The 23279-nt window shown below is 40.3% G+C and overlaps 1 protein-coding gene across 4 annotated transcripts; it reads right to left on the reverse strand.

Annotated features, from left to right (window-relative positions):
* ZNF215 (zinc finger protein 215) lies at positions 1–23279 on the reverse strand. Of its 4 annotated transcripts, none has more exons than XM_075546140.1 (7): positions 23184–23279; positions 22684–22814; positions 16735–16867; positions 12808–12893; positions 11023–11155; positions 10017–10112; positions 1–5340 (listed from the first exon to the last, which is right to left on the reverse strand). In XM_075546140.1, the coding sequence occupies exons 4-7, from the start codon at positions 12880–12882 to the stop codon at positions 4403–4405; spliced, it is 1242 nt and encodes a 413-aa protein (XP_075402255.1). In that variant the 5' UTR covers positions 12883–12893; positions 16735–16867; positions 22684–22814; positions 23184–23279; the 3' UTR covers positions 1–4402. The 4 variants fall into 4 exon arrangements, with proteins under 4 accessions (XP_075402255.1, XP_075402253.1, XP_075402252.1 ...); XM_075546138.1 differs by having other exon boundaries at positions 16329–16867; positions 22659–22814; XM_075546137.1 differs by having other exon boundaries at positions 1501–5340; positions 16329–16867.

The following is a 23279-nucleotide window of genomic DNA, read 5'->3' on the forward strand; positions in this document are numbered from 1 at the left end:
AGAGACATAAATCAGTACAAAAAGGAGAGCTGGACTTTCCAAAGTATAAATCAGACTAGGAAGAATGAGAATCACTTAAAGTTCCTAATCGGATCAGTATCAGTCCTCAATCAGGTTATTTTTTTCTTTCTTTTTAAATCATTTTATTAGGGGCTCGTACAGCTCTTATCACAATCCATACATATATCCTTTGTGTCAAGCACATTTGTTGCCATTTTCAAAACATTTTATTTCTACTTGAGCCCTAGGTATCAGCTCATTTCCCCCCACCATCATGAACCCTTGATAATTTATATTTTATCTGATCTTACACTGTCTGACATCTCCCTTCACCCATGTTTCTGTTGTCCGTCCCTCAGGAAGGTTATATGTAGATCCTTGTAATCAGTTCTCCCTTTCTATCCTACCTTCCCTCCCCCCTCCCTGCATCGCCTCTCTCACCACCAGCTCCTGAAGGGATCATCTGTTCTGGATTCCGTGTCTGTACCAGTGTACATCTCCTGGTCTAACCAGATTTGTAAGGTAGAATTGGGGTCATGATTGGTGTGGGGAGCGTTTGGGGGAGGAAGCATTAAAGAACTAGAGGAAAATTGTATGTTTCATCATTGCTACACCACCGCACCCTGACTGGCTCCTCTCCACCCTGTGACCCTAATGTGATTCCATTCTTCGAAGCTGATGTGAATGGACTACATCAGTGGGATCCCTTGTCTCTGACTTTGACTAGGTTTACCCACCTAGGGATTGGGGGTAAGGTGGGTATTGTGGAGCAACAGGAGAGGAGAAGGTTTAGAATGACTGATTTCCTGCATCTAAAATCAAAATGGTCTTAAAGTGTCCTCTCCACATGATTTTTCTCTTCTATCTTTTGGTAATGGTTCCTTTCTTCCTCTTGCTTTTTCAGGACTAAGTATAAAATGTTCATCTGTTAGTAGCTCTGTGACATATAGCATGATTTATTATGGATTCCCTACACTCTGACTCTACTTTTTAAAAGTACATATAATAGGTAAGCTGTTCTATTTCTCATGGACTTGAAGTGCCAATTTATGAAATGCTAAATTCTTATAAACAGTGAAGTCTATTTAGAATAAATTCTGTCCCAGGGATAACAAATATTAAGCTACATTACTAGTATAACCAGATTACCATTTTATACTTGTTTTAAACAATGTTCACATTACTTTAGCATCTTCTTATAAACTTTGTAAATCATACTGAAAAAATTTTGCTAACTGGATACTTGACTAAAATTAAAAAAATGTTTTATAGTCCATGTGGAGAGAACCAACATCCTTACAGCATTTCCACCATTCAGAAGTCTATCTTCCCATTTATTCCAGATCCTTTTTAGGGAACTGAGGTATACGTAATATATTTGAAATGATTAAATCTAAATTTTCCAATTGATTTTATTAGGTTACTCTGATGGATAACCATACTAGTGGCAAATTATTTTTCCTTTTCAAATTTCATTTATTTTCTTTGTTTTTCATATTTCAATTAGCACTTGCAGAGTCCCAATTGTTGCATAAACTCCTCTATCTTTTGCCATTAACTTCAAGATAAAATCCAAACATCTATGGAGACATATAAGATCTTTTATAATCTATCCCTCAGATCTCCCTACAGCTTGATTTCTAGGTATTCTTGATCTAGTCTCAAGGTATGTGGGGCCGGCCCCAACAACAGCGATATTGACCCCTCCCCCAGGAGCATGCGCTAGAGGACAGCCCTGCAGATCTAGCCCGGGGAGAGTGACAGGTCTGCCCAGACCACTGGGGAGCAAAGTAAGAAGGAAAGAGAGTGGACAAGCATCCTGGCCCACTATGCTTCCAGGATGACATTCCTGCTCCAAGCAGGCAAAACAGAGGACCATAGGGTCAGCCTCACAAGACACGGCGTCCCCTTATGACCCACAGTGCTATGGGGCAGCACCAGAGATAGTGTGGGAATTGCGCCCAGTCTGACATCCCCTTACACCCTTACCCCTCAGCTGCGTGTATACACACACATACACCACCTTCTGGCCTTACAGAACAGCAAGGGGAGCAAAGCAACAAAGTCCCTGAGGAATTCTGAAAATAGACTTCAGACTCAGAAGGTAGGGCTTGGTATTGCATCAGACCCGATCAGAAAACATAAGTGTCAGCAGACAGAACTGGAAATATTCACAGGCATTTTTTCTTTGTTTTCATGTCTATCTATATAAGATAGGCAGGATAAACAACCCCAAGAAGGACGACAGGGTAGAGGTGGTGGGGAAAAGGGAGTGGGGAACCAACAAACCCAGGGATAAGGGAACAGGAGATCTAAGATTGATGGTGAGGAGGGCATAGTGGGGTTCGATCAAGTGCAATGTAACTGAGAGGAAATACAGAGAGCTAAATAAAGGTTGAACATGATAATGGTACAGGAGGAAAATAAAAGTAAAGAACTAGGAGGCAAGACATTTATAGAGGTATAAACATAGGCATGTACATATGTAAATATACACACACACAATAGGGATATAGGTCTATGTACATGTATTTATAAGTATTAAGGTAGTAGCTGTACATTGTGCCTCTACTCAAGTCCTCCCTCAATGCAAGACACTTTGTTCTAATAACCCAGCATTCTGTGATGCTCACCTTTCTGTTACAATCACTGCAAACAAAATGGGTGCACAAACTAATGTAGTGAAGAACGCTGATGGTGCCGGCTATTACAAGATATAACATCTTGGGTCTTAAAGGCTTGAAGATAAAATAAGCAGCCATCTAGCAGTCAAACAACGAAGCCCACAGGGAAGAAGCATACCAACCCATGTGATCACGGGGTGTCTACAGGATCAGGTATCAGAAGACCCTAACCAACCCTTTTGATGCGAACGAGGGGGGTTGAAATGGAGACCCAAAGCCCCTCTATAGATAATTGGATACCCCATCACAGGAGGGTCATAAGGGATGAGCCAGTCAGGGTGCAGTATATAACAGAGGGAACACACAACAAGCCTCTAGTTCTTTAATGCTCCTCCACCCCCATCATGACTCCAGTTCTCTTACAAATCTGGCTAGATTAGACCATGCACACTGGTAGGGATAAGAGCTCTCAACACACAAAATCCAGGACAGATAAACTCCCCAGGACCAATAATGAGAATAGTGATATCATGAGGTTAGGGGGAAGGTTGGGGGAAAAGGGGGAACTGATCACAATGATTCACGTACAACCCCCCTATCCCCCAGGAGGACAGCAAATGGTATAAAATATGAAAATAAAATTACAAATTATCAAGGGTTCACAAAAGTAGGAGGGTAGGGAGGGAGTGGAAAAAAGAGATGCTGATACCAAGGACTCAAGTAGAAAGAAAATGTTTTGGAAATGATAGCAACATATATTCAAATGTGGATACAATTGATGTATGGATTGCTATAAGAGCCCCCTATAAAATGATTAAAATAAAAATTTAAAAATATTGACTGCTATCAAGTGAATGTTGACTCATAGTGACCCCATTGTGGGTTTCCAAGACTGCACCTGTTTATGGGAATAGAAAGTCTTTCTCCTGAGGAGCTGCTGGTAGTTTCAAACTGCCGACTGTCTGGATTAAAACCCAACACATAACTGTTAGAACAGGAATAAAGGAAAGTGGACTCGTAGCGTGGTTTTTAATTAACAGGTTTTATTAGAGTTAACGACATGCCTGGGTGATGAGAATGCAATGAGTAGAGGGGCAGGGTGAAGGGAGATTGGAAGACAGTAGAGAGAATAGCCAAAAGTGAGAAAGGAGAGCTAGAGAGGAAGAGACAGAGGGATGGACCTGTGACCACAGGAGAAGGTGAAAAAGGTCAGAGAACACAAAGGAACTCTGTGTTAATAAACTTTGGGGACAGAAATAAATTATGTCTAAAAGGAGTCCGTGACCACCCCCACTGGCTGTAGCACCGAGAACAGTGAGGAGAAGGGGAAGATTTCGGGGATGTCTTGAGGTGAGGTGTCACGTTATGGAGAAGGGGTTAAAGACGCTGGTGTGGCTGAGAACCACAGCATTACTGCTGGACCCTTTCATAGCCACTGTATAAATAGAGATACCATGTATCAATCGGGGAAATGTGGGCAGTGGGTTTAAAAATAACAAAGATTTGTGTGGCTTGTGTGCTAAGTGAAGACCCTCAGAGCTGAACTTGGGAGTTGGTATAGGAGGATCTTGAAACAGATTTCTAAACGATAGGAAACTCCTCTCCCATTTTAATTACTTCAACTAAAGAATTATAGCTGGCAAACATTTTTACATTGGCTCAAATCATGGGGTTCCCTCACATGGCTTATCATATTCAAGTCAATGTCTAATTTGTAAAGATTCTACTTAATCTTCCTTTCTCTTTTAAACCCAAGTTGTTCACCAACAATAATGAAATCATGGAGGTTGAATGAGCTTTACTCTCCAACTACCAGCAATTTTGCATTTCTCCTTTTGATAGTATTTCTCACAAGTATGAAGCTGTTGGTGTTTAATAAGGTTTGAGGTCCTGTTGAAGGTTTTCTCACATTCCTCACACTTGAACGGTTTTTCTCCCGTGTGAATCATTTTATGTCGAGTCAGCGACGAGTTCCGGGTGAAGGATTTGCCACAGTCACCACATTCAAAGGGATTGCCTCTAGAATGGAGTACTGGATTTTGATTGCAGTCTTCATTCTTATGGAAGGTGTCTCCATGTTTACTTCTTTCACAGATCTTCATTTCAGTATGAATCTTCTGATGCTTCGTAAGGTTTGTCAGTCGGTTAAAGAATCTCCCACATTCATGGCATTTATATGGTTTTTCTCCTGTGTGAATGATCTGATGTCGAATAAGAGATGAACTCCGATTGAAGGCTTTTCCACACTGAAAACACTCATATGACTTCCTTGTGGTCTGAGTTTCTTGGTGCTGAATAGTATCTGTACTCTGGTTCAAGGGTTTCCCACATTTATTAAATTCTGAATGTTGCTTACCCACCGAGTGTAAATTAAATTTGAAGTTGATTTTAAGTTTGTCACACTTTGGGAATCCCTTTCTCTTAAGAATTTTCTGTTGTACATTATTAATTGAGGTAACTGACTTAACATTAAAACTTTCCTCATATTTAGTACATTTAAAATCTTGCTCCTCGGTGGGGATTATTTTAGGAATGTAAGTTTCTTGTGGCAAATGTATGTACTGATTTTCCTGATTTCCATAAACCCAACCGTCATCTTTCCAGGCATCTACGGAAGAGAGTCTATTTGGCACAATCACTTCATGGGATGACTGTTCTCCTCCAGAAATCCTCTGCTCGGGAAGTGAAGTTTGGTTTTCTGAAACAGTCTCTCTCTCTAAAAAGAAAGGTTAAACTATGTCAGGGTCTACGTAGGTTTTATCAGTTTCATAAACAGAATGAAAAGGTGAGGCAACGTATAGAAAAGCTAAAGGAGGCAAAAGTGCTATAAGGAGAGTTGGGAGATTATAAAATAAAAGAGTATTTTTTAGAAACACTAAAAAGAGAACGACAGGTGTTGGTGAATTATGAACTGGAATAGAGTGGCATATTATAGTTCCAAGTTCATGACTAGTCTGTAAAGATTCTATTTAATCTTCCTTTCTCTTTTAACCCAAATTGTTCACCAACAGAAACCTCTCCTAAACTATCAATTTAATCACCACTTTAAAACATGTCTGTATTTTTCGGCACCCCACCTTAACCAGTTGAAAGGCAATTTGTAATCATTGTGCCCCTGTTCTTTGTCCAGCTGCAATGAATTCCTATACATTACAAGGAGAAAGGATTGCAAAATAAGATAGCATAGAAATGATTTTTGCTCTGGGCTATTTTAACATACATCTATGATATTTTTCTACTGTGTTTCCTGGGATCTAAAACTATCTGCTCTGATTGAAACTAGGTTCGCTTTCACTTTGTCTTTACTTTCTTGCTTTGTTAAGTCTACTTTATTTCTCTAACAATTTTTAGAAATGTAAGTTTACTAGCTTTCTCTTTTTCCATATAACCTCAGGTGATTTTTCCCCCCCTCTGCTCTTTATTGAATATCTTCACTTGACCATTTTACTCTCTGCCAACTTATATAAACAAGAAACTCAGGGTATCCCTTTTTATATGGAATTCCTTTCAATGCCTAGTTTGGTCCAACAAGTGACTGTTTTAATAATATTTATACGTACTAATTTTCTCTCTCTCACTGCCAAAGAGACAATGCCAACTATAGGAATGAGAACTGTCCCTGTGGCTTTCTGAGACTGTAACTCTCTGTATGGGAAGCAGAAAGTCTCATTTTTATCACATGGAGCCACTGGTGGGTTCCAACTGCTGACCTCGTGGTTTGCAGCCCATGCATAACCAATATAGCAGCAGGGTTAAACTGGGTTTTAAAGAAAAGCTTAAAAAAACCATTATCTTCCATTTCTCATCTATAATCTGTGCTTATATACAATTATTTAATAAAAATTACTTTCACCTAAAAATACCTCTAGAGATAACTCTAACTTTGTCAAGAATATATCAATTAAGCCTGGGTTAGTATAATTTCTAGAAGAAGCTATCAATTGTCTGAACAACACAGAAGCCCAAGCTAGAAACTATCTTACTAAATCAATCTCTTGGTGAACCTAGGAGAATACACACACATACACGTCAAAGAATAACCAAATCACTCAGATGCACAATTCAATTTAAGAACTAGTGATGCACGTTTATTTGAAACCATAGATGGTAAATTTTGATAGAGAACATAAAACCAAAGTAGGGAGAGCTTTGATTAACATGCTAAACTCTATAGGGCAAATATCTGCTTTTAGAAAGCCAGAGGAAAGAACATGTTCAGCATATCTCAAGCTGAAAGAAATGAAGGAAAAATTCAAGTCTGGGCTTGTAATATTGAAGGATTCCATGAGCAAAATACTAAGCAATGCCTGAGGCCTCAAAAGAAGATGGACGAAACACACAGAACTACTGGAACAAAAAGACCCGGCTGACATTCAAACATTTCAAAATACAGCGTGTCATCAGGAGACAGTGGTACTTGAAGCAGTTAGTTTATTGTGCCAACCTGGCTGATAAACACATGTGGGATTAACTGAAGGGCGGAGAGATAAATGGCTCGATGAGCCTCACCTTTCTTCTCTCTTGCTCTTTGATCATCTGACCAGTGTGCAGCTGCCTTGCTTTTGCTGTGCCTCAATTTTCAAGCTACACTACCTGTGGGACACCTAACCTGTGGACTGTGTTGCTGCAATTTGAGGTTCCTTTAAGACCTTCTTCGCCAGAGAATTGGAATTTACAACTGACTATTGGAGACCTGACTTGCTGTTTTGCTGCCTGTGCCGGGATAGCCTGAATCTCTCTACAGAGGACTACCTGGGGGCCCTCAAGACTTGAAGGACTGCCAGCGTCTCACAACTCTCTCACGGGAGTGAGTTGCACTGAGCCATTTGTACTGCTTTATCATTTAACTGTTCATTTCTTGTGTTATAAATATATATATAAAATTATTAGCAATCTGGTTTTGTCTCTCTGGAGAACCCTAACACAGTGCTGAAGGAAGATAATGACACTGAAGCCATTAACACAAAAATAAGGCTGATGGAATAGCCATTAAAATGTTTCAGTGAGCTGATGAAGCATGGGTAGCACTCACTTGTCTCTGTTAAGAAATTTGGAAGAAAGTTACTGGGCCAACCAACTGGAAAAGATTCTTATTTGTGACTATCCCAAAGAAAGGTTACCAATAGAGTACAGACATTGTCAATATCATTAATATCATATGCAAGCTAAATTTTGCTAAAGAGAATTCAACAACAGTTGCAGCAGTACATTGGCAGGGAGCTGCCTGGTCAAGTGGAGGGCCAGTGAAAGAGAGGAAGGTCCTCCGCAGGAAGAACTGACACCGTGACCACAGGGGCTCAGGCATAGGAACCTTTGTGAGGATGGTGCAGGACGTGGCAGTGGTTCGTTCTGTAGTGCACACTGTTGCTACAGGTAGAAACCAACTCGATGGCACCCAATGACGACTTGGACTTCGTTGTTAGTGCACAACTTTGAATAGGAGAATTAGCTGATCTTTCTTGTCATTGGATATAAATATCGTCCTAACAATGACAAGACTGTGTTAGGATAGCTTAGGAAATTCTCTTTTTGATAACTTAGATACTATTGCTCTTCAATTTGTTATCTTGCGTTACTGTGATTTTTTGTGGTTTGTTATTTTGTACCTACATCGCTATGCCTTGGAAGTGATTCGGCACCTAATCTCATCCTGACATCAGCGACCACAGAGGCGGCTTCAAGTTTGGGGGAAAATTGGAATTGGATTATAAAAAGATTTTTTCCCCACAAACTTTTGGGAACCCCCAATATGACCATCTAATTAAAAATGGGCAATAGCTCATTTCCATTAGTGTCACTGATCTTTGTATGTTCTATTTCATTTTTGACAATTTCTAATTGTCCTTGACTTAAACTTCATGCATTCCACAGTGTATGAGTGGATGTTTACAGCCGTTCCATCTATTTCCAATCAAGCTCCGTCCCTGTGAGAAAAGAGGCTTCTCATGTGAGAAGGTATATTCACTGGGAGTACCTTTAACGTGAGGAGCCCATCTTCAAGCACTAACATCAGGTGAAGACGGGCTGAAAGCAGAGAATCAAGGAAGATGTTCCCCTGCGTTTACTGACTGAGCACAGCCATTCAGTTGGGTGGATCGCAAACTATGCACACTGTTACAAAGACTGGGAATTTCAGGATGCTTCATTGGGTAGTGTGGAACACCATACACACACCCACACACAATTGTCTGAACAATACAAGGGGCTACCCGGTGGTTTAAAATCAGAAAGGCATGTTTCAGGATCATATCTTTTCACCAGACCTAACCAACTTGATGCTAAACAAATAATTGAAGGTAGCGCACTCTAAAATAACATAGGATTGGAGGAAATTCATTAATCACCTGCAATATGTAGACGACACAAGCTTGCCCTTGCTAAACGGGAAGAATCCTTGAGTTCCTTACAGATGATGATCAAATATTAAGAGTCTTCCATATGGAATACATCTCAATATCAAGAAAACAAATATCCTCACAACTGGATCAATAAGCAGCCTCATGAGAAAACTCTGAAGTCAAGGATATCTTTTTACTTAGATTCACAATCAACGTACCTGGGAGTAAAAGTCAAGAATTCAATGATGTGCAAATCCTGCTGCAAAAGATCTTTTAACAGTTTTAAAAGCAAGGATTTCACTTTGAAGACTGAAGAAAAATGGAATGGTAGTGTTGAGGAAGAAAACTAAATAGACCAGAGACTGTAGGAAGAACAAATATGTCTTGGACAAAGTCCACCTAGACTGCCTTTTAAAATAAGGTGACCAGATGACCCAATTTTGTCGGGACAGTCCCGATTTTTGGAAAGAATGCACGACAAACTAGGGTTTTCGGCTGCCATGTGACTATTTTGCCAGGATATGAGTTTTATCAATGGTGTCCCGCTTTACCAAGGTTAAAATCTGGTCACCTTACTTTAAAAAGGAAGATGGCAAGACTTATTCTTAGGGACTTTGGGCACGTTATTGGGAGGGGCCAGTCCCTGAAGAACAACATCATGCTTGATGCAGTGTTGGAGGAAAAGATGATGCTCAAGGTTATGGTATGGCACCATAGTTGCAGCAATCGGCTCAAACATAAACTTGTGAGGATGGCACAGGAGTGGACAGTGCTTTTTTTATTTTGTACCTAGAATGCAATCAGTTGGAAGTGACTCAGCACCTCATCTTGTTACCGAATCCAGTTTGGGAAATGGCTCCCGAGGTACTGTTCTTCTCTCTTTGAAGACACATGAACTGAAGGCAAACGTAGTTTGCTCCTAAGTACCCACTACATCTTCACAATGCAGAGACAGGGAAAGCTACAATAAGCGCTCTCAGTTGAGGAGGAGGAAAGTGGAAGGCATCCAGTAGTAGTAATTTGGCTACTAGTAATTTGCAATTTTGATTCTTACCAGAAATAGTCCTTCTTGAGATTTCTCCCTCTGTGATCAGTGGCTTTTTCTTACTCTCCAATACGGAAGTCTCAACTGGTTTGGAAAGTAGATAGTCTATTTATGGAGGAAAAAATGTCAAATGGAAAATGTGCGATGCAGACGTGTTTTCCCCTAGGTTGTCCCCCATATTGTCTGCTGGGCCTAGGATGCTGCTTGCAAGCACAAGGTGGGTACATGTGGAGATCGGCTGCTTAGAAGTTATCTCCCTGAGGGATCAGCCATCTGGAGCAATCAGACTCTATAGTCGTCCCATCCTAAGTAGGGCCCACTCCCTGCTGAAAAGGATAGTGGATTGTGTCCCAGAAGGAGAGGCCAGAATCAAGGTCAAGCCAACTCAAGAAGGACTAAGGTTAGGCTGCCATTTTGAATCTAGGGTCTGCTCATCTTGTCACATGTGTACTCTTAGTGCTGCCCCTTCCAATTGTGTGTACACCCCTAGCTTGTCCCTCTCCAACTGATGTATGCAGATGGTACAACCCCTTCCCACTATGATGCAATCAAGGGGCTTGCAAGTGTCCGAAAGTGTAGCTATGCCTTGACTGGAAATATATTTGCTCTCCCTGAATGGACCTGGTTGTTCAGATCATGGCCATCTGGGAGGTGAGCAATTGGATGCCTTATCTTGTCTGATGTCTCTTTAATTTTACCCCTCAATTACAAAACCGCCCCTTGGACCTGTGCAACTGTGGGGGTTGATACCCCACAGGAAAAGAATTCCATCCCAAATGAGTGGCTTAAGAGCTATAGAAAGATAAAGCTAAGAGAACACCATGAACCTACATTGTTTCTGGTTATACATCAGAAAGAACTGTTAACCAGATAAAACAGGAAGATTTTATATCATGCTCAAAGGAAGTTGGAAACCCTGACCAAACCCGAATGCACGTGACTACTTCCGTAGTCCTATAATTGTTAACAATAGGTGAAGAAACTACTAATGAGTACATAAGTATATAGAAGCCACCTTGACACAATGAATTGAAGTTCCTGTAGTTCTCCAGCATCACATCTCTGTACAGTTTCTTTACATTAGGGTCCAGTTGTCCCCATTCTTCCTCACTGAATTCTACAGTCACATCTTTGAAGGTCACTTGTTCCTAAAACATTGAATTCCATTTTAATCAAATATCGCTCCCAAAAATATTAAGGAGGATGATTTGGGAATAATAGAGGGGAAACAGAGAAAAGATTGAAGTTATCAAGGATTTCACTTTACTTGGATCCACAATCAAGATCCATGGTAGGAGCTGTCAAGAAATCAAAAAACAGGAAGCGTAGACTTTAGAGTAGTTTACAATGAGGAGAAAAACACTGTTGAAATGATTGTATCACAGAAGATTACGCAAGTGTACAATTTACACACACAAAAAAGGAGTTTGGAAATAAGAATTTGTGGTAGGTTTGAGGGAAATTTATAATGAAGGCAGGTTCTGCCGGAAGTGGTAGGGCATTTTCTAGTTGGAAAACACCGCCCTTTTCATTTGAGTTTTGTGGGCCACTGCCCCTTGCCGATTGCCCCAACAGAGTAGTGCTGCTCCTCATCAGTCTCTAGCACGTTTGCTTTAATTCTTTGTAGCAATGTATTCCTAGCTGAAACAGTATTTGGCTGTGCTTGTCTGTCTACCTGGACGAGAACACAATCTCCATGCAGACAGTTTGTCTTGTTTATCATCTTTCCAGCCCTTGCCAAAGGGTCGAGCAAAGTCACCAATATAAAACCAAACTCACTGCCATGAGTCCATACTGACTCATAGTGACCCTGAAGGGCATGGCAGAACCGCCCCGGTGAGTTTCCTAGGCTGTAACTATTTATGGGAATAAAAAGCCCCGTCTTTCACCCAAGGAGCAGTTGGTGGTTTCAAACATTAAACCTTGCAGATTGCAGCCCAACTCATAACCACTATGCCACTAGAGCTCCCAAGACCAGCTATTAGGGACCACATACTCCTTCTTATTAATGAATAAATATTCCTTCCTGTTCCACAAGGGTTCTTATAACCTCACTTACTCCATTTCTCTCTAGCATCTACAAGACTGTCTTTATTGGCTCTTTCCAGAGACTGTCTTTGTGAATAAGTTGTCTGTATTAGTTTTGTCTACTTTCTCATCTTCTATCATTCAATCCACTGCAACTTGGTTACTATCTTCATGGCATGCTTTTTAATATCTATCTCCATGGTGATCAATGATTCCTGAACCACTAAAACATTTATTATAATTCTCCTATCCTTTAGACTCAGTGACATTGTATTTTCCTGATTTTCCTCTTCTGTTCTTTCTTTTCAATATCCTTTAAGATTTCTACTTTTGACCATTAAATGACATTGCTCAGGATGTTGCCTTTGGCCTCCTTCACTCTGAATTCTAAATATTCATTGGGTATGTATTCTTCTAATAATTTCAACTACTTTCCATATTCTTGCGGGATCAGATGCACAGGGAAAATTGAGTGGGTTTCAGAACATTAATAGAAAATGTAATTAAAATAAATAATAATGAAAGTTTTCCACAAACTTTTTGAAGCCCCCTCAGACTAGGTTAAGAAAAATGTTTTCCAAAGAGTTAGTGCCAATCCTGCATTCTAATTTCCAGGGGCAGAATAAGAGTCTCTTGTTCTCAGATGAAACTATAGTTAGCAAAAGTTCAAAAGACCAACAAAGTAAAAGCAGGTCACATTAAAGAAAGGCATACATTAAAAAGAGAACAAACCAAAGGCATACATTTTCAGTAACGAGTGGAAATAATGCACCTGCGAGAAGCCTGTGAGTGAGTCCGTCTCCACTGCCTCCTCCTTGATGCTCCCCTTCTGGAAGACAGACCCCATACAGGGTGGACCTGAGGAAAATGGAGGTCAGTATTAGGAGACAAAATCTGCTTTAAAGCAACTTGTGATGATCCGTGGTGCTTTTTACCATGATTAGTAAGAATATGCTATATTATCTCCCCCCACAAAAATCTGTTACTCTCCATTCATGCAAACAGGCACGTGCTTTACGTCAAATCGCATTCCACTCACCTCACACCTAAGTAATTTCTGAAGATGCCGGATCCTCAGTTTCCCCAATGCTCCCTCATTCTCTCACATGATCAACCACAACAGTCACCTAACAGTTCCCCGAGTTCCAGAACTTTCAAACCTACAATCTCCACCAGATGCCAGCATCTGTAAGGGCTCCGGGAATAAATATTTTAGGCTTTGTAAGCTATATAGTCTCCACTCCTTCTTGCTGTAGCATCAAAGTTAGCGACGAGACCTAACACATGGGCACAGGTATCTTCTACTACAAATGATCCCATGGGCCATAGTTTACTGACCCTTGTTCTACACTGATGCCAACATAGTTAAAAAGCCACCTAAGATCCCCCAGATACCATGAGTTCTATTTAGATTGCTTGTAGAATAAAGCCCATTATTGTAATTTTTTAATTTCACATTGATAGATTTCATTTTGCCAAAGATTGCTAAGAACATCTGTGCTTAATTAAAGCATCTATTAGAAACCTGTATTACTAATTTAGTTAAAAAATGTAATGGCGTTCTATCCAGGAGTTCATATTTGAATGATAATTTGGTGCTTTAAAAGATGCCTCTATAGCATATAATTGTTATGAAAAATATTAGGTAACTCCGAATGGACTCACTCATTCACTGCCATTGAGTCAACTCCCTGTGGGTTTCCTTGACTGCAACTCTTTTATTTCTGTTTTTCTGGTATCACTAGAAATTTATTTTTCTGTTTTGCTGATTTTGTAAAACTGCATAATTCAATAGTTCAATTATATTAAAAAGTGTTGTACAATGATCACCAAACAACAATTTCTTCTACTCATTGTTATTAACTCCCCATTTACCTCAACCTTCCTCCCCTACCATGTCCACAAGAAACCATTAAGCCAGCTCCTGTCTCTATAGATTTACCTATCTTGGATTGCATATACAGAAAAAGAAACTCCAACAATAACAAAATAAAAGAAGGAAAAGCCTCAACTGAAAGGAAACAGAAAATATTAAAAACTAGAACAAATTTAAAATGGGTAAAAAGGAAGATCAAATGATAAAGATAAAATGTTAATTTTTCTTTCTTTTTCTTAAAATCATTTTATTGGAAGCTATTACAGCTCTTATCACAATCCATACATCCACTGTGTCAAAACATTTTTTCTACTTGAGCCCTTGGTATCAGCTCATTTCCCCCCTCTCATGAAACCTTACTTATAAATTATTTTTTTCATGTCTTACACCATGTCCCTTCACCCACTTTTCTGTTGTCTGTCCCCCTGGGACAGGGTTGTATGTAGATCAAAGTGATCAGTTTCCCCTTTCTCCTCCCCACCTTCCCCTTCCCCTCCTGGTATCGCTACTTTCAATATTGGTCCTGAGGAGTTTATTTGTCCTGGATTCCTTTGTTTCCAGCTCTTACCTGTACCTGGATACATGCTCTTGTCTAGCTGGATTTGTAAGGTAGATGTGGGGTCATGATAGACAGGGGGAGGAAGCATTTAAGAACTAGAGGAAAGTTGAATATTTCATCAGTACTATACTGCATCCTGAGTAGCTCATCTCTTTCTTTTGACCCTTTTGTGAGGGGATGTCCAATTGTCTACAGATGGGCTTTGGGTCTCCACTCTTTACTCCCTCTCATTCACATCAATATGATTTTTTGTTCTGGGTCGTTGATGCCTGATACCTGAATCCATCAACACCTCATGATCACACAGGCTGGTGTTTCTTTCATGTGGGTTTTGTTGCTTCTGAGCTAGATGGCTGCTTGTTTATCTTCAAACCTTAAAGACCCCAAGTGCTATATCTTTTGATAGCTGGGCACCATCAGCTTTCTTCACATTTGCTTATGCACCCATTTTGTCTTCAGCGATCGTGTCGGGAAGGTGAGCATCACAGAATGCCAGGTTATTAGAACAAAGTGTTCTTGCATTGAGGGAGTACTTGAGTAGAGGCTCAATATCCATCTGCTCCCTTAATATTTAACATATAGATATATGTACACAGATCTATTTCCCTATCGCTATATTTACATATGTATATGTTTGTATTTACATCTCTAGAAATGTCCTTTGCTTCCTAGTTCTTTCCTCTATTTCCTTTTACTTTCTTCTTGTTCTACTATCATGTTCAGCCTTCATTCAGGTTTCAGTAATTCCTCTTGGCTACATTTCCCTTGATCAAGTCCTATCAGGCATCCTATGCTCTCCTTGGCACTGATTTTAGATCACTTGTTGTTCCCTTGTCCCTGGGTTTGTTGACAGCCCCTTCCTTTCCCCAGCCTCCCCCTTTCCTTTGTCCCCTCAGAACTGTTTTCTCCTGTGGATTGTTTATCCTACCTATCTTATCTAGACAGACATGTAGAGACAATATTAAGCACAAAAACATGACAGAGCAATACAAAACAACAACAAAAAACCAATGACAGAAAAAGAAAAGCCCATTAATAATTCCAGGTCTGTTTGTTGACCTTTAGGAGTGTTTTCCAGTCCAGTCTGATGGGGTGCCACCCCAAAGTCAATTTTTGGTATTCCCTGGGGACTTCATCTGTACTAATTCATTGCCCAATGCTGTCTGACAATAAGGCAATTCTCATCCCTTGACTGTGCTCAGAAGGGATTTACCAGTGGCTTAAGCCATGTACTCACTCTGCTGGTGAGTCAATGCTGACTCACAACCCTGGAGATTTGGGCTGTGATCTGCACGGTGGGCAGTTTGAAACCACCAGCTGCTCCTCAGGACAAAGACTGGGTTTTCTACTCCTGTAAACAGTTATAGTCTCAGGAACCCACAAGGGATCACTGAGTCAGCACTGACTCAATGGTAGCGATTTTGGGGACCGTGCAAATGGATTTTGGGCTTCTTCTGACATTCCAGCTGCAAACTGGGTGTTCACAATTTCAGCTCTGAGACTATTCCCTCCCTTGGATCTGGACTTTATAGTATTTACAATCTTTGGATGACGCAATTGATGTGCTTCTTCCATTGTGGCCTTAGTTGATTACTCACTTGGATGGCTGCTTGTTTTGAAGACAAGCCTTTAAGAAACCAGATACTATTCTTACTGATAGCCAGGCATCATTTAGTTTCCTCACCACACTTTACTCTAGCACTCATCTTTTCAGTGATCTATCTCTTCATGATAAAGCCCATTGGTAATACAACGTCCCTCATGAGTTTACTCTTGATATCCTCTAACTGTAGAAAAAGATAGCTTTTCTTCATATGGAAGAGCCAACTAGTCTCATTTCGACTTTCTACATTCTTACCTTTGTCTTTAAGCATGTCAAACATATCTTCCATGAGGGTCACTATCTCTTTGCTGTTTGTTGGATGTTGTAAATTCACCCAAGTCCTGACCTCTTCAGGAACAATTGTGAGAAACTGTTCCAGGACCAATATCTCTATGATCTGATTCTTTGTATGAATCTCTGGTTTCAGCCACTGAAGACAGAGCTCCCAAAGTTGGCTGAGGGATTCATGAGGTCTAGCCATTTCCAGGTACTGGAACTGTCTGAACTTTCGACGAGAGGCCTCTGAGTCACATAGCTCCATCACTGGGATGTCTTCCTTCTGCCAATTCAGGACTTCACTTTTTTCACACAGAGCCAAGGTTTGAGGCTTTAAGATGGACATTAATCTTTTCAGAGGCTGCATCTTCCAAGATAGACTTACCACTGCAGTTCAAATTCTTATCAGAGGACTCCAATAATTGTCAAGCTCAGGCTAAGCAACATGTGATTGGCACCAAATAATATCTTAATCAGCAGAAAGTTCCAGAAGGTTCAAGTATAAAGTCAATAGGGAACTGTAAAAAGAAACAAATATGACTCATTGAAAAGAATATGCATTAATGTGGAGTCAAGAAACAAAATATAGTTCAATTTCTATTTTTGAATTACCTAAGGAAAATTAATATTATAATTATAGATGCTTAATTATATTAATGTTATAGACACTTCCATTGTTTCTTACTTTAGGGAAGGAAACCAAATGTAAGACTAAGAAACAAATAGCCTATCAATGTTTACTGTTTAAAAAACCTCATGGATGTTTTCTTTTGGTGGGGAAAGTGGGGAGTGCCATGTAACAACTCATTTTTGCTTTAAAACTAAGCAAAGCAAATTGCCAAGCAAGAGATCCAGAATTATAGGCTAGATATACCTAGAAAATCTCTTAAACTGCTCATTAAAACACCAATAAAGTTATATAAAATGTGCAAACCTGGACAATAGCTTTATAATTACAAATTAATGTAAGACACAATCATACACACACACCTCTGGTGTTGTGGATTATGTAATAAGCTGCTAACTTCAAGGTCAACAGCAGCTCTGAGGGAGAAAGATGAGGGTATCTGCTCCAGTAAAGAGTTACCGCCTTGGAAACCCACAAGGGCAATTCTATTCTACAGCATCATGATGAGTCAGAATCTACCTGTAGGGGAGCTGTGAATCAAAATAGAATCTATGGCAGTATGTGTATATGTGTATAAGTTTCTATGAGTGATTTCATTGTTACTACCACCACTTGTATTGTGGTGGCTTGTCTGTTGTTATGATGCTGGAAACTTGGTCCCTGGTCTTTCAAATACCCATAGGGTCACCCCAGGCAAACAGATTTAATGAGACCTTCCATACTAAGAACAGACTATGAAGAAAGAATAGGCTGTCTTTATGGGAGAAATTAACCACTGAAAAACCTTATGAATAGTAGTGGAATATTTTCAGATATAGTTATAGAAGATAGGTACTCAAAATATGACTGAAAAAGAGCTGCCTTCTCAAAGCAGAGTGGACCACAATGATATGGATGGAGTTAAACTTTAGGGAACTTCATTTGCTGATGGGGCATGACTTAAAATGTGAAAAAAAAAAGCTGCAAACATCTACTAATAATTGAAACCTTGAATGTATAAAGTATGAGTCCAGGAAAATTGGAAATCATAAAAAATGAAATGGAACATGTAAGAACTGATATACTAGGCATTAGTGAGATGAAATGGACTGGTGTTGGTCATATTGCATCAATCATGATTTACTATGCTAGGAATGACACATTTAAGTAGATTGGTGTTGGATTCACTATCGAAAAGTACATTTCAAGATCGATCTTGAAGTACAATGCTGTCTGTAATAGGATAATATCTATCTGCACATAAGGAAATCCAGTCAATCTAAGTATTATTTAAATTTTCATACCAACCACTAGAATGAGTGAGGAAGAAACTGAAGAATTCTACCAATGTCTCCAATCTGAAAAGTGATCAACCATGCAATTAAGATAATACTGGTAAATATTGGGGATTGGAATATAAAAGTTGGAAACGAGGGCAAAGAATGTACAGATGTGCTTTATACAATTGATGTATGTATATGTACAGATTGTGATAAGAGTTGTATGAGCCCCTAATAAAATGTAAAAAAAAAAAGTTGGAAACAAGGAATGAACAGTAGTTGGGAAATATGTCGTTGGTGATAGAAAAAAATGCTGGAGATCACATGATAGAATTTTGCAGGACCAATGACTTCTTTATCGCAAATACTTCTTTAAACAGCATAAAACACAACAATGCCCATCGACTTCTCCAAACAGAATACACAGGAACCAAATCAACTATCTTTGTGGGAAGAGATGTTAGAGAAGCTCAAAACCAAACCGGGCAGACTGTGGAATAGATCATTAATTTCTAATACGTAAGTTTAGGCTGAGGCTGAAGAAATTTAAAACAAGGCCATGAGAGTCAAAAAATGACCTGGAGTATATGCCATCTAAATGTGGACTAACGGAGCACTAATGACAGAAGACCTGAGGAGCTGTGGGATGACATCAAGAATATCATACATGACCAAATAAAAGGTTATATTAAAAAGACAGGGATAAAGGACCAAAGTGGGTGTCAGAAGAGTCTCCGAAACTTGCTCTTATTCATAGAATAGCTAAATGGAAGAACTGATGAAGTAAAAGAGCTGAACAAAAAATTTCAAAGGACAGCCTCAGAAGACTAGGTGTAATGAAACGTGCAAGACCTGGAGCGAGACAAGGAGATACTCAGCATATATGAAGCTGAGAATAGAAGGAAAAAAGTTCAAGCCTCCAGTTGCAATATTCAACGATTTTGTGGGCAAAACATTGAGTGATGTTGGAAGCATCAAAAGAAGATGGAAAGAATAGAGTTAGAAAACAGGGCTCTGAGAATTGGTGGAATACCAACTGACTCATTTCCACAAAGTGATGAAGCACAGGAAACACTCCTTAGTCTATACCAAGATATGTGGTCAACCTAGTAGAAGAGATTCATATTTGTACCCATTCCATAGAAAGGTGACCCGCAGAACATGGAAATTATCGAACAAGATAATTGATATCATACATATGTAAAGTTTTGCTGAAGATTATTCAATAATGGTTATAGCAGTACCCTGACAGGGAGCTGCCAGAAATTCAAGCCAGCTTCCATGTGGACTTCCAGAAGTGGACATGGAACAAGGGATATCATTGCTGTCATCTGATAGATTTTTAAGCAAGGAATATCAGGAAAAAAAAGTCTAATGTTATTTGATTTTGTGGATCATAGCAAACTATGGATAACATTGAGAAGAATGGGAATTCCAAACGCTTCAGTGAGCACATGCATAACCTATACGTGGATCAAGAGGCAGTTATGTGAACAGAACAAGGGAATGTTTCATAGTTTACAATCAGGGAAGGTGTCAGGGTTGCATACTTTTACCAACTTGTGCAATTGTATGCTAAGCATATATGAGAAGCTGGAATATATGACGAACACAGAATCAGGATGGGAGAAAGGCTCATTAACCTGCAATATACAGATGATACAACCTTTCTTATGAAAATGTGGACTTGAAGTAATTGCTGATGAAGATCAAGGATTGCAGTCTACAATATGGATTACAACTCAATGTAAAAAAGATCCAAATCCTCAAAACTAGACTAATAAGTAAAATAGAGAAGACGGAACTTGTATAGGATTTAATCTTGCTTGGATCCATAACCAATCCTCATGGAAGTATCAGTCAAGAAATCAAATGGTGCACTGCACTGGATATAAATCTGTTGTATAAGATGGCGTTTTCAAGTTGAAAAGTTATAAAGTTAAAAAGCAAGGATGTTTGTGTGAGGACTGAGGAACCTGACCCTGGCCATGCTATTTCCAATTACCTCATTCACATGGAAAATTGGAGATAGATGCATTTGATTTATAGTGCTGGTGAAGAAACCGAAAGTACCACAGTCGGTCCCAACAACAGATCTGTTTTAAAAGTACAGCCAAACTGAGGACAAGGAAGGCAGCTTTCTTTGCTTTAGCAGACTTCTCCACGTTCAGTTTCCTCTGCTGTGAGGAGGCATGTGTCTGTTCAGTTTAATAAAAAGAAGCCTGAAAATCAGTGTGGTATATAATATACCCTGTAACAGAGCTTTGTCAATTACAGTATTACAATTTTTTATTAAATGGTCCCTAACTCAATTAGAAGGTTTGAAAGCCAAACAGGAACAAAACAGCGCAGCAATGAAAAGAAAAACAGAGTGTTCTTGATGCCTTTGAGAAAAATCAGAACATCCTATAGGGTGACTTAGTTTCCAGATCAACAAGCAGTGTGGCAATCTAAAAGGGAAACAGTCCCAATGATCAGAAAGTCCTTGTTAAGTACTACTTTTTAGTTATGATGTTTCTTTCTATGCATATAAATCAAGAAAATACCTATCTGTAGCCATGGTAGCCATGGTAATGTCTGAAGAGAAATATTTATATTGGATTCTGAATACAAAATGTCCCTGTGGTGGAACTCTTACTATTCATGCCTGGTGCAGTATACCGTTCCTAAGTGTGTAATCAAACCAGGAAAAAGTTAATTTAAAAAAGTGAAATACACACACACGGAAGTACAGCCAAAATGTTCCTTAGTTGTACAGATGGCAAGTCTCAAACATGAGCTATGTTGTCAGAGGAAATCAGTTCCTGGTAAGGGACATTGGGCTTGATAAAGTGGAGGGGCGGTGAAAAGAGGAAGATCTTTGACAAGATACACTGATGCTCAGGCAGCAGTGAAGGTGCACAGCACCCGGCGGGGTCCTAGTCTGCTCTGCATACGGTCGCTGGGAGATGCAACTGACTTGAAAGGCACCTAACAACATTTCGTTAAGGTAAAATTAAAAAGTGCATTCCCGAACTCTAATATTTAAGAGGTTTTATATTTTAAGAACTTACTACGGGTAAGTCTGCAATGCCTACTACAGGTTCGAAGGAGCGATTATGTAGACCATATTCAACCATACCTAAAGTCACATTTAGTAAGTTTTCTAAGGAGGTTATTGGATAGAAAACACAGCTTGCCAGTAGGGGTGTGTTGTGTGTTGTGTGTTGAAAGTGAACTTCCTGGGATTTCCTCCCTCCGAGAAAAGGTAGCACTGTCTCATTAGCATATGGGGTGCGATTGGTTGATAGGTTTTCTGGATAGGACCTCCGGAATGGATAATGTCAGGCAATTTGGGTTGGGTCAGACCAATCTCTAATCGTCTTTTGATATAATCAATGGATGGATCCTGTGAAGTCGGGTGGAGATGAGTTATCCTCGGTGGAATGAATCAGGTGAGATAATTCCGGATAGGGCGGTCAGACCTCATAGAGTATCCAGGCCTCTAGCTGACCCTGACAGGGAGTTAATAGTCGTTCCCCCACCTTCGGTGGAAGAGCTCAAAGAATATCACCCCAGTTCAAAAATATACGAGGCCCCCATAGGTGGTGACGAGAGGAACTTGGATGGAAAAGCCTTCCAATTTAGCTAGTATTTTTAGTGACAAGTTCATAAGCTCAGCTTTCCAGGCCACTTCAAACTGCTTGCCCAACTATAAGCCTCACGGCATTCGCGGAAGTCCGATAACAGCTTTCTATCCAATTCATAGTGTCCTCAGGCCTGATGCAATTTACCAGTCAGTGGTCATTTTTAGTATAAACACTGCTACCTAGTAACATAGTTAACATTGTACTTTCAGAATTGCCAGGAGAATAGACATTGAATTAAGTGTTCAACATGCAAAAGGGGGAAAAAAAAAAGTTTTGTTAATCCTTTAACCATAGTGACTGTGCTATTCAAAAAAAGCAAAATTAAACCTCACCGTCATCGAGTCAATTCCGACTCATACCGCTTCTACAGCACGGAGTGGAACTGCCCTTGTGGGTTTCTAAGACTAAATATTTATGGGAACAGAAAGCCTCGCCTCATCATGGTCCTTCAGAGCGGCTGGCGGTTTCAAACTACTTACCACGTAGTTCGCAGGCCAATGCTTACTCCGCTAAGTAATTTTAAAAATAATGATAATAAAAGGAGGCAATGTCCGATTCCAGAAATATGGCTCGTTATATTTTAGGGAGTGGCCATCCACGACTGGAATGCAAACTCACTGCATGGAGTTCATCTGTCCTGGGCAAAAAACCTGTCTTGCTGGGAGCAGCTGGTGGCTTCCAATTGCTGTTCTTGCAGTTAGCAAATTCTTAACCCACTCTGCCACCAGGGATCCCTTGGGAATGCAAACCAAACCAAACCAAACCAAACCAAACCAAACCAAACCAAACTTACTGCCCTCGAGTCAACGCTGACTCACCGCGACCCTCACTGGATTTCTGAGACGGTCACTGCAGGACTGGAAAGACCAGGCTTTTTCCAGAGGAGCGGCTGGTGGCTTCGAACTGCTGACCACGCTGCTCGCAGCCCAACGCGTAACCACCAGGGCTCCTTGGGAAGGGAAGGTGAAATCAGCTTTCCTCCATTTTACTTTCCAGTCAGTCATTTCTAAACAGGTTGATGGAGATGTGTATTTGCCAAGTTTGCCCCGTTACGGCATGGAAAAGGGAACTGCAGTGGAGCTCTATTTGCCACATCGAACCTCCTTCCACGCCTCCAACCCTCTCCGCAGCCCAGGCCCCTTCCCTCTGCATGGGCTCTCGCTCCCTGGCCCAGGTGTTCAGGCGCAGGCGGCCTACCCAGATGCTGGAATTCGGTTAAACGGAAAACAGAGAGAAGCTGAGGGGTACTTCGCAGCGCTCAGATGCCAGTGACCCCAGTGGCACGCCCCCGCCCTCCCTGCCACTCCCTAAGGCATACTTGCTAGCTCAGCTTCGCGGCACAGTCAAGGCTGACTCAGAGGGGAGCCCCACGATTGGCCGTTGCTCAAGGTGAGCGGCGCGCCTTTGGTAATCT

Source organism: Tenrec ecaudatus, chromosome 4, assembly GCF_050624435.1.
Source record: "Tenrec ecaudatus isolate mTenEca1 chromosome 4, mTenEca1.hap1, whole genome shotgun sequence".
NCBI lineage: Eukaryota > Metazoa > Chordata > Mammalia > Afrosoricida > Tenrecidae > Tenrec > Tenrec ecaudatus.